The 16,790-nt window shown below is 47.3% G+C and overlaps 2 protein-coding genes across 3 annotated transcripts in view; one reads left to right on the top strand and one right to left on the bottom strand.

Moving 5' to 3' along the window:
- Positions 1 to 14,002, bottom strand: part of LOC127047949 (dimethylglycine dehydrogenase, mitochondrial) — a 105,997-nt gene extending 91,995 nt beyond the window's left edge. The window contains exons 1-2 of one of the 2 annotated variants that reach the window (XM_050946925.1): positions 13,815 to 14,002; positions 10,828 to 11,002 (exon numbers count right to left, since the gene is read on the bottom strand). In XM_050946925.1, coding sequence (XP_050802882.1) covers positions 10,828 to 11,002; positions 13,815 to 13,921 — 282 coding nt within the window. In that variant the 5' untranslated portion in view covers positions 13,922 to 14,002. Of the gene's footprint in view, positions 1 to 10,827; positions 11,003 to 13,541; positions 13,767 to 13,814 lie in introns of those variants that run through there. The other variant, XM_050946924.1, reaches the window with a different exon arrangement.
- A 374-nt stretch (positions 14,003 to 14,376) lies between these two features.
- LOC127047993 (betaine--homocysteine S-methyltransferase 1) overlaps positions 14,377 to 16,790 on the top strand; it is a 28,469-nt gene continuing 26,055 nt past the window's right edge. Inside the window, exon 1 of the mRNA XM_050947059.1 lies at positions 14,377 to 14,518. Coding sequence (XP_050803016.1) covers positions 14,471 to 14,518 — 48 coding nt within the window. The 5' untranslated portion in view covers positions 14,377 to 14,470. The remainder of the gene's footprint in view (positions 14,519 to 16,790) is intronic.

The raw sequence follows: 16,790 nt of genomic DNA, 5'->3' as shown, positions 1-16,790 counted from the left end.
AAGAAGAATGCCAGAGTGACGAGGTGGTTCCTTTCTCTGCAGCCTTTCCATTTTCGGGTCCAGCATAGAGCTGGACGCAAACATGGCAACGCCGATGGCCTATCGCGACGGCACTGCCTCTTGTCCCAAGTAGCCCAACCCCTTGGTGTTGAGCGGGGGCGGGGGGAAATATATGATACAGCATGGCCAGAGGGCAGCAGGAGAGTGTTAGCAGGGAGCCTTATTCCCTGCAAGGGGAGGAAGGTTTGTTATAGATTAACTAGAGCACCTGAAGCCAATTAGAGCACCTGAAGCCATTTAGAGCACCAGCAGTCAGTCGTGATAAAAACCTCTGCTTCAGTCAGACAGTGTGGGAGTTGGAGCAGGACGGTTTGGTTGGAGCAGAGAGCAGTTTGAAGGAGTTGGAGAAGAGAACAGTATTGAAGAGAGACAAAAGGAAAGTTTGGAGGAGTGCTGCGGTGGGCTGAGAAATCCAAAAGAAACCCTAGGTAAGGGGCACTTGGCTTGTGTAAAAGGAGGGCAAGAAGCCCCTTCCAAGCTGAAGGGCAGAAGAGGGAAGTAGCCCAGGGGAAGGATTCGCTAGTTCAAGTGGTTCACCACAAACCTCAGGGTTGGGACCTGGAGAAGAGGGCGGGCCCAGGTCCCTCTCTCTCCACTCCCCTCCTCAAGGACGCTAGTGGGGTAATTAAAATACCAGTTCAGAGGCAAACAATGGTGCCCTGAAACCTTCCCCAAAGAAGAGAGAGCGTGAGACCCAGCATAACAGTACCGGCAATTTACCACAGTGCATATTTACACACTGGTAAAGTCCAGTAGTCGTAAAGCATAACTCAAAAGAGATGATGGTACTGCTTAGGACATTTGTGACTGTAGTCGGTGTATTCATCGCCTGACTGTCTCCATTGTTTATTCTGTTGCTCATAGATGTAGACCACAAAGTAAAAGAGTGTGCCATTTTATGTAAGGCTGATCGGTTCATTGCCAGCGCAGTCACTAATTCTGTGCTGAATACCAGAATTTACACTATGGCTAGCAAAGAAATGCAGAGAGTTTTCTTTTGCCTTGTTTGTGGCTGTCTACTGAATACCAGAGAGGCCAGATTTTAGCCTGTTCAGCCCAAAGCAGATTACAGTCGAAGTAAGTCTATGTCTTTTTAGGATCTAATTACATTTTTTTTCCCAATTTTCACACACTTAAATCATAGGGAAAAACATTAACCTTTTAAAATTAGACTACCTATTTATCATATCACTTGTTCTGATTTGAGTTTTAAATTTTGTAAGAGAACTACCTCAGGAAAGATATAAAAGTAATACAAAGCTCAGGGTTCTATAGCCCCTATCATCTTATGTCCTTAAACAGAAGTTCCTCCATGCTTAGAGAGACAGATGAATGGACTTTTGAAACACTACTAGCTAAGAATATCACACAGATGCAGCATAAAAGAGGATGAGCTGGTACAGACCTGTTGATTTAAGATGGAAGTGCCTAAAAGTCCCAGAACAGACAGCTCATAAAGAGACATCATACAGCTGAAGTTATGGGAACTAAGGAAACAAATATACTGTTGACACATAGGAGTTTGAGATGTGTCTTGGGAGCAGGGAAACACAGATTGCTGCTGCTTAATGTGATCACAAGGACAATGCGGAGGAGAAACACAAAGCCAAATCATTGATCCAGGTTTTGTTTGAAACTCTGGACCCTGACTACAAGACAAACAATTCAAATGGAGGGTTGTACAAAGATGAGTCACAGGTACATTGTGTGTAAAAATGTTTAGGAGCTTGGAGAGAACCTGGTGACGGTGGCACAGTTGGCTAGAGCAGGAGTCGGTAACCTTTCAAAGAAGAAGAGCCACTTTTTTGTTTTTGTCTTTGAACATAATATTTCAAGAGCTGCATCACATGCAAACCTACTTGTAGAATTAGAATGTGTCAACTAATAATAATTGAACATATTAAAGTTATTACTTCTCACCAATACTTTTAATGTGACTTCTACTGTTGGACATCTTTAGAGAATTGCTCAATGTTTGGCGAATATGCCATGATTTTGATTTTCAAGTAGGACTCAAGACTAACATCTTGCAGTTGGTTCCTCAGTTTGTTTTTGATTAAATTCATGTTGGAAAACACTTGTTTGCAGAAGTACGTTGAACCGAAGATTGAGAGAAGTCCAAATGCGTATTTCTTCAGCTGACTGTATGTATCCAATAGACAATTCCAAACATCAAATATAATCTGGTCTTGCCATTTAAGGTCGTCCACTTCAGACCATTTGTGTTGGAGCCCCAGGGTGAATTTCTGCCTTTCCAGATTTTCAAGTTCAGTTACAAGATATTTCAATTTTGAATACCATAAATCCTGGTCTTGCAAATCCGCTAATTCAAGTTCAAATTGTGCTTGATCGATTCCTGCAAATGCTGATGGATTATATAGTTAAATGAAATTACATCATGCTCCATACTTTTTTCAGTAAAGAAACAAAACCTTTGTGTGGCCCCTTCATGCTCAGTTCTCCATCTGTAGCAACAGAAATTTTTCTATTGATGTCAATATCTTTTTCTTCAGACGTTCAGTGACAGCAGATGCAATATCTTTGCCCCGAGTTTGTCCTTTGAGTGGCAATAACACAATCAACTCTTCTTAAAGACCTTGATCATTAACGTATCTGCCGAGTAAGGCAACCTGAGCAAAGTCATCCACATTGCATGTCTCATTGCAGGCAATGGAAAAATCTGGTGTTGATCTAATATCGCTAACTTGCTGGCTTGTTACGTCTGTGGCCATCTTAATAGTTCTGTCCTTTACAGTCTTTGCAGATAATGGCATTTCTCTAATATTTTTAACTATTTCATCTTTGTTTTTAAAATCGCTGAAGAGGTGCTCTGATGTTTTAATGAAACATTCTTTCACATATTCTCCATCTGTGAATGGCTTCCCTCGTTTGACGATTTGTTTAGCTGCCACGAAACTAGCAGTCTTCATCCATTTAGCAAATGTACATCTTGTTTGCTCTGCTTTGCATTGGAGCTCCTCTACTGCTTTTTTCCTCACATCGACAGCTGGATAGGTTTCAGCAAATATCCAATGTTTCTTTTCAAAATGTCCTTATAGGTTTGTTTTCTTATTGTTGGATAGTTTGTCATTGCAAATGAGGCACGACGGGAGTCCAGCTGAACTCACTATAAAAGCATAAGACTCAATCCAATCATTTTGAAATTCTCGATGTTTATCTTCTATCTTTCTCTTTGTAGTTGTCATATTTTTGATGGAAGGTATTTATCTGATCTATTTTATTTCTGACTTTAGACTTTTTCAATCATACTAGTAAAGACAGAGCACATCTGCTTCCTGTTCACAAGAAATTCCAGGAGTTTTATTGGTAGACAGTTGCCTTGTTACTGAGCTGTTTGAATTTGAATATAAACAGGAGGGAGCTCCGGGCTGGGGCAGGGGATTGAGGTGTAGGAGGGAGTGTAGGGTCTGGGAGGGAGTTTGGGTGCAGGAGGGGGTCCTGACCTGGGGCAGGGGATTGAGGTGTGAGGTGCAGAATCTGGCCAGGAGGTGCTTACCACAGGTGGCTCCCGGACAGTGGCGCATCAGGGCTCAGGCAGGCTGCCTGCCTGCCCTGGCCCCACGTAGCTCCTGGAAGCAGCTGGCTGCTGGCACGTCTCTGCGTGCCCAGAGCTGTGGGGGTGGTGTTTGCAGGCATGGGCAGCACACAGAGAACTGCTGCCCCCCTCCCTCCAAGGGGCACGCAGAGATGGGCCAGCAGCCAGCAGCTTCTGGAAGCAGCGTGGGGCTAGGGCAGTCAGCCTGCTTAAGCCCTGCTGCATCACCGGCAAGGAGCTGCTTATAGTAAGCGCCTCCCAGCCAGAGCCTGCACCTCATACCCCCTCAAAAAATGGCTGCCCACAAGGGGGCAGCCAAAGAGCCGCATGCGGCTCAGAAGCCGCAGGTTGCTGCCCCTGCAAAGCCTTTTAGATTGACCCTGTACAGAGGCAATTTTTTTTTGTAAAGTCACAAGCTGAAGAGGGCTCTTTTGACTCACAGAGTAAAAAGGTTCTAAGAGCACATTATAAAAAAGAGCAATGATGCCTTACATGCAGTTCTTATTTTAAAATCTTTCAGCGGCTGAGTGATGTTTCTTCAGAGGAACTTGGGAGAAGGACATCAACAGCTCTGGAGGAGCAAATGGATTGGGCCTGATCTGTTTTTGCCTGCATCCAAAATCAGATGCTCAATGGGACGCTTATTCTACAAGTCTGTACTATCTAACAATGTGGAAGAAATATGGTATCAAGACTGTGCAAGGCTGTAACCATAAAACCTTCATGCGTGCAAATGTACAAGTTGCTGTACAGAATCATCAAACACTTCCTGAGAGAGAAGCGATTTGAGGACTGCCCAGCGTGTGTGGTAGATGCCCCTAGCCAGTGGAGTCACGCCTGTGTGAACTGGACTGTAGATGATGTGAACTGTAAAATCCAAGATATTAGTGGTAAATTGCACATGGAGAGTGTTTTAAATAGTATCATCACTGCAGTGCCTCTGTTTAACCTAGGAACATTTAGCTCAGAGGGCAGAGCTAGTGACAAAGCACAGCAGCAGAGGACCTAGACTTAGCATTAGATGAAATAATCAATGGATAAAAGTTTAATGCAGAAAGTTGGGGAGGGCTGCAGCAAGTAACAGGGGGCGCAGAGGAATCACTTGTGGTAACACTAATTCAGATATAACATGGTAAAGCACCCCCGTCCCCCAGAGAGCTGCTTTACCACGTTATATCCGAATTTGTGTTATATCGGACCGCATTATATCGGGGTAGAGGGGTATAACAACAAGCAATTCATCTCAGAAGAAAGGTTCACAGCAGGAGTAGATGTTTCCACTGCACGACTACCTGTTAAAGGTGGAGGTACACTATTGTTAACTCTCTGGTCAGCCTATCAATGACAGGTATAAAGAAATTGTGACCGTCAGTATGCTCAGGATTGCCTAAATTACTGTACTAGTGAATATGGGTGAGGACCCCAGGGGAACAGGTGTCACAACTAATTTTTTCACTAAACTATGTTTCAGTATATATCTATCTGTCTATCTCACAGAGACGGGATCTATAAATGCACAAATGAGCATATCCACCTGTTCTACATCAGCCCTTTGTATATCAGTCACCTGGCCACCCACTTTTACAGCCCACTACGGTGCTGCTGTACAATCATTATGAGATGCATCACTGACAAGAATGGTTCTGGAGGGATCCAAACCAAAATGCCTGCAGGTATCCAGGTGTAAGGGACCAGGGTACAGGCAGTCTGGCGTACGAGTCACAGCAGGCCTAGCATTCAACACAGTAGTTAATGAGCAGGCATCATATATTTGCTAGAGCTGGGATCCAAAAGCAAGAGTCAGAGTTAGACGGGGGTCAGTGACTGGAGATCCAGGATAGTGTAAGGCTGAAATCAGAAGGCAAGAATAAGGTCAGAGGTAGGCTGGAGTCAGAGACTGGAGATCAGAAACCAGCTGAGGTCTGGAGTCACAACAGGCCAGAAGTCTCTGTTGGTGCCCAGACAACTACTTAGGCCACCCTCCAGGGCAGAGATAATCAATTATTTTTTGTGAAGGTCCAAATTTCTTGGTCAAGGTACAGTCAAGGTCCAGACTCCAGAGAAACTAATACAAAAATAACAACAATAATGATAATAAGTAAATAAAAAGATTTCATGGTCCACTCGAAAGCACTTGGTGATCCGCAGTTTGCCTATTGACTACCCTTGCTTCAGGGTTAAATACACTGCTACCTCGATATAACGTGACCCAATATAACACGAATTCGGATATAACACGGTAAAGCAGTGCTCTGAGGGGGCACTGCGCACTCCGGTGGATCAAAGCAAGTTCAATATAACACGGTTTCACCTATAACTACTTTCAGGCTGGCTCATCAGCATTAGCCATGGATAGACTGCATGCAGTTGCCCTTCTAAAAGGCCCAGTCACCTCGTGACAAGGCGCTACAATTCCCTGAAGATTAACATTTATATATAGAAACATCTGCAGCCACCATTTGGAATCTTTGTGAAAACTCTTCTTAATGACTTTGCAAGTATCAGAGGGGTAGCCGTGTTAGTCTGGATCTGTAAAAGCAGCAAAGAATCCTGTGGCACTTTATAGACTAACAGACATTTTGGAGCATGAGCTTTCGTGGGTGAATATGCACTTCATCAGATGCATGTAGTGGAAATTTCCAGGGGCAGGTATATATATGCAAGCAAGCTAGCGATAACGAGGTTAGTTCCATCAGGGAGGATGAGGCCCTCTTCTAGCAGTTGAGGCATGAAAACCAAGGGAGGAGAAACTGGTTTTGCAGTTGGCAAGCCATTCACAGTCTTTGTTTAATCCTGAGCTGATGGTGTCAAATTTGCAGATGAACTGAAGCTCAGCAGTTTCTCTTTGAAGTCTGGTCCTGAAGTTTTTTTGCTGCAGGATGGCCACCTTAAGGTCTGCTATAGTGTGGCCAGGGAGGTTGAAGTGTTCTCCTACAGGTTTTTGTATATTGCCATTCCTAATATCTGATTTGTGTCCATTTATCCTTTTCCGTAGAGACTGTCCAGTTTGGCCGATGAACATAGCAGAGGGGCATTGCTGGCATATGATGGTGTATATTACATTGGTGGACGTGCAGGTGAAAGAACCGGTGATGGTGTGGCTGATCTGGTTAGGTCCTGTGATGGTGTCGCTGGTGTAGATATGTGGGCAGAGTTGGCATCGAGGTTTGTTGCATGGATTGGTTCCTGAGCTAGAGTTATTATGGTGCGGTGTGCAGTTACTGAGAATATGTTTCAGGTTGGCAGGTTGTCTGTGGGCGAGGACTGGCCTGCCACCCAAGGCCTGTGAAAGTGTGGGATTATTGTCCAGGATGGGTTGTAGATCCTTGATGATGTGTTGGAGGGGTTTTATTTGGGGACTGTATGTGATGGCCAGTGGAGTCCTGTTGGTTTCTTTCTTGGGTTTGTCTTGCAGTAGGAGGCTTCTGGGTACACGTCTGGCTCTGTTGATCTGTTTCCTTATTTCCTCGTGCGGGTATTGTAGTTTTGAAAATGTTTGGTGGAGATTTTGTAGGTGTTGGTCTCTGCCTGAGGGGTTAGAGCGGATGCGGTTGTACCTCAGTGCTTGGCTGTAGACAATGGATCGTGTGATGTGCCCGGGATAGAAGCTGGAGGCATGAAGGTAGGCATAGCGGTCGGTAGGTTTTCAGTATAGGGTGGTGTTAATGTGACCATCATTTATTTGCACCGTGGTGTCTAGAAAGTTGACCTCCCGTGTAGATTGGTCCAGGCTGAGGTTGATGGCGGGGTGGAAGCTGTTGAAATCGTGGTGGAACTTTTCCAGAGTCTCCTTCCCATGGGTCCAGATGATGAAGATGTCATCAATGTAGCGTAAGTAGAGAAGGGGCGTGAGTGGACGAGAGCTGAGGAAGCGTTGTTCCGGGTCGACAATTAAAATATTGGCATATTGTGGGGCCATGCGGGTGCCCATAGCGGTACCATTGATCTGGAGATATATATTGTCATCAAATTTGAAATAGTTGTGTGTGAGGATAAAGGTACAGAGCTCAGCAGCCAGTTGTGCTGTGGCATCATCAGGGATACTGTTCCTGCCAGCTTGTATTCCATCTGTGTGTGGGATGTTGTTTGTGTAGAGAGTCTCTACATCCATGGTGGCTAGGATGGTGTTTTGTGGAAGGTCACCAATGCATTGTAGTTTCCTCAGGAAATCAGTGGTGTCACGGAGATAGCTGGGAGTGCTGATGGCAGAGGGTCTGAGTAGAGAGTCCACATATCCAGACAGTCCTTCAGTGAGAGTGCCGATGCCCGAGATGATGGGACGTCCAGGATTTCCGGGTTTGTGGATCTTGGGTAGTAGATAGAATAACCCTGGTCAGAGCTCTAAGGGTATGTTGATTTGTTTCGGTGTCAGTGTAGGGAGTGTCCTGAGTAGATGGTGCAGTTTCTCAGTGTATTCCTTAGTGGGATCTGAGGGAAGTGGCCTGTAGAATCTGGTACTGGAGAGTTGTCTGGCGGCCTCCTTTTGGTAGTCAGACCTGTTCATGATGACAACAGCACCTCCTTTATCAGCCTCTTTGATGATAATGTCAGAGTGGTTTCTGAGGCTGTGGCTGGCATTGCGTTCTGCACGAATTAGGTTATGAGGCAAGTGATGTTGTTTTTCCACAATTTCTGCTTGTGCATGTCGGCAGAAGCATTCAATGTATAGGTCCAGACTGTCATTTCGACACTCAGGAGGAGTCCACGTGGAGTCCTTTGCAGTAACTCTACTGGCATTTTCTCACATGGACTTGCCTACTTTGCTGCTGTTACATAAGTTTCAGTGTGAATTATATCTTAGTGCAAATACACATAAGTACACCCTTCCCTCTGATCTGTTCAGAGATGACTTCTCAGATTTTGCACTGTGGCATCAAAAGTGTATGTGTGTCAGCTGCACTCCTCAGAGCTAGTTCTTCTTTCATCTCCTCAGAATCAACTCAGCAACAACAGTCCGAAGAGCTCCATGGCCAGCAGCAATTGCAGTACTGGTGTCCATAGTTGGTTATCTCCTCAGCTTTCAGCAAGATAGAGAGTCTGGAGGATCCAATGTGGCATAGGCTCTGGGACGCAGCTCTCACAATAGACACCTCTTAGCCCTGTACTGTTCAGCCATTGAGTCCACAAAGCAGTCTCCAAATCCTCTTATTTATAACCTTTCCCTAGTGAGCTCTGACTCAGCTTTCAGACACTGATTTGTGTGGAACCTGTTAGACTGCCAGCCCTTAATGGAAACCCTCCGCATAGCTTCAGAGACAGCTACTGAGCATGCCCAGTAACTACCACATACCCCTCTCTGAGATGCTTATGGGCCCTTCTCTAAGGGCTTGTCTACACCTGAAATGCTACAGCGTCTCCCTGAGAGGCAGCATCTAGGTCGATGAAAGCATTCCTCTGTCGGCTTAGCATTGTCTACACAGGGGGTAAGGCTGGCTTAACTATGCCACTCAGGGATTTTTCACACCTCCTGAGTGATACAGTTAAGCCAGCTTAATTTTCTAATTCAGACCAAGCCTCAGTGTCCTGCTTTGTTCTCTGCACACATGCAGATGCCAAAGACAAAGGATTCAACAAAAAATCCATGTCACCTCCTCACTGCTTCTCTCCCCTACTTAGACTAAAAAAAATATGTACAATAAAGTATTGCTACATTACAAGCATGTGTGTTATATTACCACCTGACAGAGGGGCAATGCTGGTGTCAGAATGAGACATTCGGTTTGAAAGGAGGGACAACAATATTTTTGTTCAACTTAAGAAAAAAGCTGTTTTTCTAATTTATAGTGATCTCTTGCATTTCTGTTTTAAGTATAACAAATCTCCTTTAGAAGTAAAAATTAAAGTTTAAAAACAAACTATAACAGTACTGCCACATTTCTATAATAAATTTTAACAATTATTTTCACTTCTGTGCACCATCCCTCCAAGAATCCCATAAGAATATACTGGGTCAAACCAATGGTCCATCTAGCCCAGTATCCTGTCTTCTGACAGTGACCAGTGCCAGATGCTTCAGAGCAAATAAACAAAATAGGGCAATTATTGAGCAATCCATCCCATTGTCCAGTCCCAGCTTCTGGCAGTCAGAGATTTACGGACACCTAGAGCAAGGGGTAGCATCCATGACCATCTTGCTTAATAGCTGTTGATGCACCTATCCTCCATGAACTTATCTAAATCTTTTTTTAATCCAGTTATACTTTCGGCTATAACATCTCATGTCAATGAGTTCCACAAGTGCACTGTTCACTGAGTGAAGAAGTATTTTCTTATTTTTGTTTTAAATCTGCTGCCTATTAATTTCATTAGGTGACTCCCGGTTCCTGTGAGACAAGGTGGGCGAGGTAAAATATCTTTTATTGGTTCTTGTGTTATGTGAAGCAGTAAATAACTTTTCCTTAGTCACTTTCGCCACTCCAGTCATGATTTTATAGACCTTGATCATGACTAAGTGGAGATATCTCTTTTCTAAACTGAACAGTCCCAGTCTTTTTAATCTGGGGACTGCATATGCAAGCTCCTCCATACCCCAATATTTTTTGTTCTCCTTCTCTGTACTTTTTCCAAGTCAAATATATTGTTTTTGAAATGAGGCAACTAGAACTGCATGCAGTATTCAAAGTGTGGGCATAGCCTGGATTTAAAACACATTACCAACATTTATCCTACTTTACAGATGGGCAGCATGGGTAGTTTAAGGGTATGTCTATACTGCAATCACAGGATGCAATAACAGTCAACATACTCAAGAAAGTTTTAATCTATCTATCTTGGGAGCCAGAACAGTAAAACCAGGGCAGCATGAGCTTCAACTCAGGCTGTAAAAATCCTCCCAGAACCCTAGGTTATTTCTAGTGGGGCTAGCCCACACAGAAGCTCATGCTGCCAGAGTTGCACTGTTGTGGGTGACCCCTATCCAGCTAGATTAAAAGTACCTCAAGTGTCTTGGCTCAAACTGCAATCACAGCCAGTGACTGCAGTCAAGATATACCCTAAGTGACTCTTCAAAGGTCAGATAGTGAGTCTATCATAGATCTAGGAACAGAACCTAGTGATATCCTTTGTATCTAGATAAATAATAGAGAAACTGATTTTCTGGAAGGCCATGGAATGGGGGAAATAAAATCTTTGCTCTACTGTCAGATTTTACAAGTCATCTGAAATCTCTTTTTGTATTTGAGATCTTAGTGATTTAACAAGATTTTTCTTACTGCATGCCAAGTAGATCCAGCCGTCAGTTCAGACTTTTCGAGCAGAATGACATCCTTCATGCCAGCCTTGGCCAGGTGGTAAGCAAGACTTACACCAATGCAACCACCTCCAATAATCACTGTCTCTGCTGTATCTTTCCATTTAGTTCCCAAGAAAGAAGATGGCTTTTCTTCCCTGGAAAAAGAAAGTCACAAACAGGACACAAAATTGATCTTTCATCTTCTCACCTAAGCTAGCAGTTAACAGATACCTTTAAAAATGTACCTTTATCTAGTCTGGCATCCTGTATCTCACAGGCCATTAAATTTCAGCCAGTTACCCCTGTGTTGAGCCCAGTAAATTGGGTTAGGCTAAGCATCGCAGACACTAAACAGTTCTATGACACAGGCAGAGAATAGAAGAGACTGAGGTATTACCAGTGCCCAATGCCCCTGCAATGGCAGGGAACTGATTAGGTTGGATATGACAGATGATACCAGCTGGTAATCCATGCTCTATGATGCAGAGAAAGGTGAAAGAACCCCAAGGTTCCTGCCAATCTGAACTGGGGAAAAAATTCTTCCTGAACTGAGATCTGGTGATCAGTAAGACCCTGAGCATTTGAGCAAGACCACTGGCTAGGCATCTAAGGCAGCAGACCCTCTATACCAGTGGTGGGCAACCTGCGTCCCGCACACGGCCCATCAGGGTAATCCACTGGCGGGCCCCAGGACAGTTTGTTTACATTGACCGTCTGCAGGCGTGGCCACCCACAGCTTCCAGTGGCCACGATTTGCCATTCCCAGCCAATGGGAGTTGTGGGAAGCAGCAGCCAGCAAGTCTGTGCGGCCTGTGCCACTTCCCACAGCTCCCATTGGCCGGGAACAGCAAACCACAACCGCTGGAAGCTGCAGGCGGCCGTGCCTGCCGACAGTCAATGTAAACAAAGTGTCCCACAGCCTGCCAGCCGATTACCCTGACGGGCAGCATGGGGCCGCAGGTTGCCCACCACTGCTCTATACCATCTCATAACGCTAGATGATCTGGTGATCCTTTCTGGCCTCACACTCTGTGTCCATATGACACTGGTTCACCCTGTCCAGTGCCCCATCTACAACAGTGGCCACACTCTGATGTTTCAGAGGAAGGCAAAAAAACCAAACATACAAAAAAACCCACAACAGCTCCTAGATCATTTCTGTGTCCCTCCTTTGATCTTTCTTCAGTATTTCTACATCTTTCTTGTAATGCAGACATTAATACTGGGCACAGTATTAGTATTAGTGGCAGTGTTACCAAAGCTGTATACAAAATCAAAATCACTTCCCCACTTCTACCTGATATTCAGCTTTTTATAAATCCTAGGACTGCATTAGCCCTTCTGCCACAGCCTTGAAAGGAGAGCTCATGTTGAGGTGGTTACCCATGATGACCCCTAAATCCTGTTCTGAGTCATTGCTTTCCAAAACCAAGTATCCCATCCTGTAGGTATAACCTGAATTCTTTGTTCCCTGATGTATTACCTTTAATTCAACTTTGTTAAATCCATTTTGTTGGATTGTGACCACCTAAACCAACCAATTCAAAGCACTTTGTAACAGTAACCTGTCCTCCTTGTTATTTATTACCCCATCAATTTTTGAGTCATCTGCAAACTTTACCAGCAAAGATTATATATATCATGGTCTACTCTAAATCATTGATAATAATATTCAATAATGTTTGAGCAAGAACAATCCCTGGTGGACCCCTCTAGAAACATCTCTCCAATAACTAAATTTTGGGATCTGTTAGTGAGGCCATTTTTATCCATCTAAGGTAGTGTTTCCCGAACTTGGGACACCGTTTGTGTAGGGAAAGCCCTGGTGCGCCGGGCCGGTTTGTTTACCTGCCGCGTCCACAGGTCCAGACGGTCATGGCTCCCACTAGCTGCAGTTCACTGCTCCAGGTCAATGGGAGCTGCAGGAAGCGGCAGCCAGTACATCTCTCAGCCCGTGCCGCTTCCCACAGCCCCCACTGGTCTGGGACAATGAACCGCGGCCAATGGGAGCTGCAATCAGCCGAACCTACAGACGCGGCAGGTAAACAAACTGGCCTGGCCCGCCAGGGGCTTTCCCTACACAAGCGGCATCCCAAGTTTGGGAAACACTGATCTAAGGTGTGCCCTGATGGTTCCATGTAATGCGGTTTTAAAAATCAGAATGTCATTTGGTGCTAAATCAAATGCCACAGAGAAATCCAGGTAGAGTAAATCAACCTAGTTGCTGTAATCCTGTTCTTTTTAAAAAAGTAATGCTTGACAAGACCTACCTTCCATAAAAAAAACATGCTAAACTGGCATTAATTGTATTTTTAGCTTCTAATTCTTTGATACAGTCCCGGATTAACCAGTCCAGTATTTTGCCAATGATTGAGCTCAAGCTAATATGGTCTGTGGTTCCCTTTCTAAACATTGGAAATGCCCTGGCATTCCACCAATCCTTTGGACTTTCCCTAGGTTTCTAAGATTTGTTAAAAACTAACAGTAAGTGGTTCAGAGAGCTCTTTGGCTAGCTCCTGCTATGAATATGTTTAATTTTAGCAGCAGCTGCTAGTATGGATTTCCCTCTTCACTTGTAATGAAGCCAAAACCGTCTGAGGCCTTTCACTAGTATTTTAAAGCCTTTGTTGCTGTCAAACCCAGCAAACTGGTGTGATTCGGGGGTGCCTCTTTTCTGTGAATTGCAGCACTTACTTTGTTATTCAGCTGTTAAAACGATGAAGGGAATGGCTATGGCAGAATTTAGGGACAGGGGAGACCTACATTAGGTCAGCTCGCCCGCTCTGGCCTGTCACTGGGGGTCATACAACAGCTGCCGCAGGAAGTGGCGCCTGGGCACAGGGAAGCTCTCGCCTAGCGAAGTTCTTCCATCCTCCCTAACATTTTCCTTCCAGAAAAACGCGATGAGAGCGCGCGCCGCGAACTACCCCCAGGCAGGACAGGCTCTAGCCTGCAGGCAGGACTCACCGCCCCGCAGTGCCGGAGCCGCTGCTAAGGGGGCGCGCCCGGCGGGGTAAGGCGAGCTCTCGGCCTCGCAGCTGGGGTGGGAGCAGCCGCCGGGCTCCCCGCAGCATGGCGCGTGCTGGACCCTCGCAGGCGCTGGGCTGGCTCGGCTCACTCGGCAGGAATGGAAAACTGCCTCCCCCGGCACCCCCAGTGGCCAATGCCCTTAGCAGAGGGGGCCGGACCCGCCCCGCCTAGCCCGCGGGGGGGGGGGTGAGAGCTGCCCTGCGGGGGTGGGGAGCGGGGACACGGAGTCACCCCCCAGCGAGCACGGTCCTGCTGCCTTCCCTGTCAGCGAGTGTGAAGTTACACCACGTCGGTCGGAGAGGGCCAGGGGCCAAAGCCCGTGTGCCCGGGCAGAGCCGCGCCAGGCTCGCACAGGATTGGCAGGCGGGAGCGGGGCCAGGGTCCCAGGAAGGGAGGATGTTGCGGGTTCCCCAATGGGAGTTGAGGGCAGCCCCGGCCACCCAGGTCCCACCCCGCATCCCGCCCCTCCTCCGAGGCTATAAGGGGGCGGGCTGGGCTGTGTTCGCCGAGACTCGCTGTGCCGCCGGGACAGACTCCAGCTGCCGTCAGTAAGTGTCTGGGTGCAAAGGCAGCGCTGTTAAGGCCCCGGAAAGATGCAGTCGCCGCCTGTTGCAGCGAGCCCCCAGCACACCAAGAAGAAGGTAAATGCCCGGGGACTCGCACCTGTCTCTGAGCCGATGGGGGCGCGGGAAGTCCCCAGTCCATGCCAAGTGCAGGCTCCCTGGAGCCACTGTGCAGGGCCGGCTTTAGGAAGTGCACAGCCCAATTCGAACATTTTCTGTGGGGCCCCAGCAGGGATAACTAAAAAAAAATCCCTGTTTAAAAAAAAAAAAGCCTTTCGTTTCTTAGCAACCAGGTCCCTGTAAAAAGTTCTGATTTAAGGGATGTGCCACAGTATGTATTTTTTTTTGTACCAATAGGGTTACCATATGTCCGTATTTTTAAAAATTCCTCCCAGATGGTGATTAAAGAACCAAAAAGCTGGCCATGTCTGGGAAAATAGAGATGTATGTTACCCCTACCTAAAGGTCTTTTTTAAAAAGATGGGCCAGAACTAGAAATGGGTTCTGTTTCACATGTGTGGGTCCCCACCACTCCCTGGAGGTGCGCTAGGGTGACCAGATGTCCTAATTTTATAGGGACAGTCCCAATTTTGGGGTCTTTTTCTTACATAGGATCCTATTACCCCCCACCCTCTGTTCTAATTTTTCACACTTGCTGTATGGTCACCCTAGGGTGTGCACAGGTGTAGGTCCTAGCTGCTCCCTGCCCCCCTAATTGAAGCAGGTGTGCAGGGTGACTGCCCTGGGAACTGCAGGCACACCATGGAGCTGGTTGGAGGCAGGGCAGGGGCTGACTGGAGGTAGGGGCTGGCTGCAGGCAAGGCAAGGGGTGTGGGGCTGGCTGGAGACGGGGATATGGGGTGGGGTGGGCTGGCTGGCTTCGGGCAGGGCCGCAGGGGGGTGCGGCATGGGTTGGCAGGGCTGGAGACAAGAGTGTGGGACTGGCTGGCTTCAGGTAGGGGGGTGCGGCAGGGGTTGGCTGGAGACAGAGCAGGGAGTGCAGGGCTGGTGCAGGCAGGGGTGCAGCAGGGGCTGGCTGTGGGAGGGGGTATGGGTACAGGGGAGCCCACCCGGTAGGGTAAGTGCCTTCTACTCCTTTCTCCCCTACCAGGGTAGCAGCAGCAGCCCAGGGCTTGGGGGCTATTTAAGGGCCCATGGCTCCCCTGCTTCCACTGCCCCAGCCCTTTGAATAGCCGTGGGAGCCCTGGGGAAGCGACGGGGCTCCGGGGGCTATTTAAAGGACCGGGGCAGCAGAGGCAGCTGGAGCCCCCTGCTACTCCAGGGCTCTGGGTGTTATTTAAAGGGCCTGGGGCTCCCCTGCTTCTACCACCCTGGCCCTTTAAATAGCCACAGGAGCCCTGGGGAAGTGGTGGGGCTCCAGAGGCTACTTAAAGGGCCAGGACGGTAGAAGCAAGGGGAGCCCTAGACTTTTTAAATAGCCCCCAGAGCCCCGCAGCCCTACGCCAGGGCTCCAGCAGTGGGGCTCTGGTGGCAATTTAAAGGGCCTGAGGCTCCAGTCCCTGCTGGGAGCCCCAGGCTCTTTAAATTGCCCCCTGGGGAAGCCGGGCCACCCCAGTACAGCGCACCAGCAGGGATTGGGCATGGGGCCCTCTTAGGTGCGGGGCCCGATACGGGGAAATTGGTTGAACTGGCTTAAAGGCGGCCCTGCCGCTGGGGGGACGGGAGTGGTCGGCCCGGCATGTCCCTTGTGGGTAGCTGCTTGTGGCTGCTCCAGCTGTTCCGTAACGTGCTCCAAGGAGAAGCGGCTGCCAAAGCTCCCGCTAAGGGTTTGAACCCCTCACTTGCAGAGTCTGGAGACGCAGCTTTGCTGAGCTACCATGGGCGGGCACCGCCCCCTGTTCCCATCGGGGTTGCTGCTGCTAGTGCATAGCTGAGGTAGGGAGTGGGAAATAGAACGGTCATGCAAATTGAGTGAGGCAGAATCTTGTTCTGAGAACAGCAGTAGTCATCTCTCTGATATTGCCACCTTTTTCCAGCCACAGACCCTTTCCTCCCAGGGCATTTCAGCAGGTTTCAGAGTGGTAGTCTTGTTAGTCTGTATCAGCAAAAACAAATAGGAGTACTTGTAGCACCTTAGAGATTAACATTTGGGTCTAAATTTTTGGGCTAAAACCCACTTCATCAGCTACATCAGCTGATTTCAGACAATTTTGAGGCTGAGAAGCAGTTTCTATAGTTGGCAGGTTCAACAGGCATTGTCACATTTAGGGTATGGCTACACTTGAAACTTCAAAGCGCTGCACGTACTCCACATCCTGCGGCACTGTTTATCCTGGCACTTTACAGCGCTGTATCTTGCAGCACTCAGGGGTGTTTTTTTCACACCCCT

This window comes from Gopherus flavomarginatus, chromosome 3, assembly GCF_025201925.1.
Source record: "Gopherus flavomarginatus isolate rGopFla2 chromosome 3, rGopFla2.mat.asm, whole genome shotgun sequence".
Taxonomy (NCBI): domain Eukaryota; kingdom Metazoa; phylum Chordata; order Testudines; family Testudinidae; genus Gopherus; species Gopherus flavomarginatus.
The sequence above is the reverse complement of the archived record's forward strand: the minus strand, read 5'-3'. Positions and strand labels throughout refer to the sequence as shown.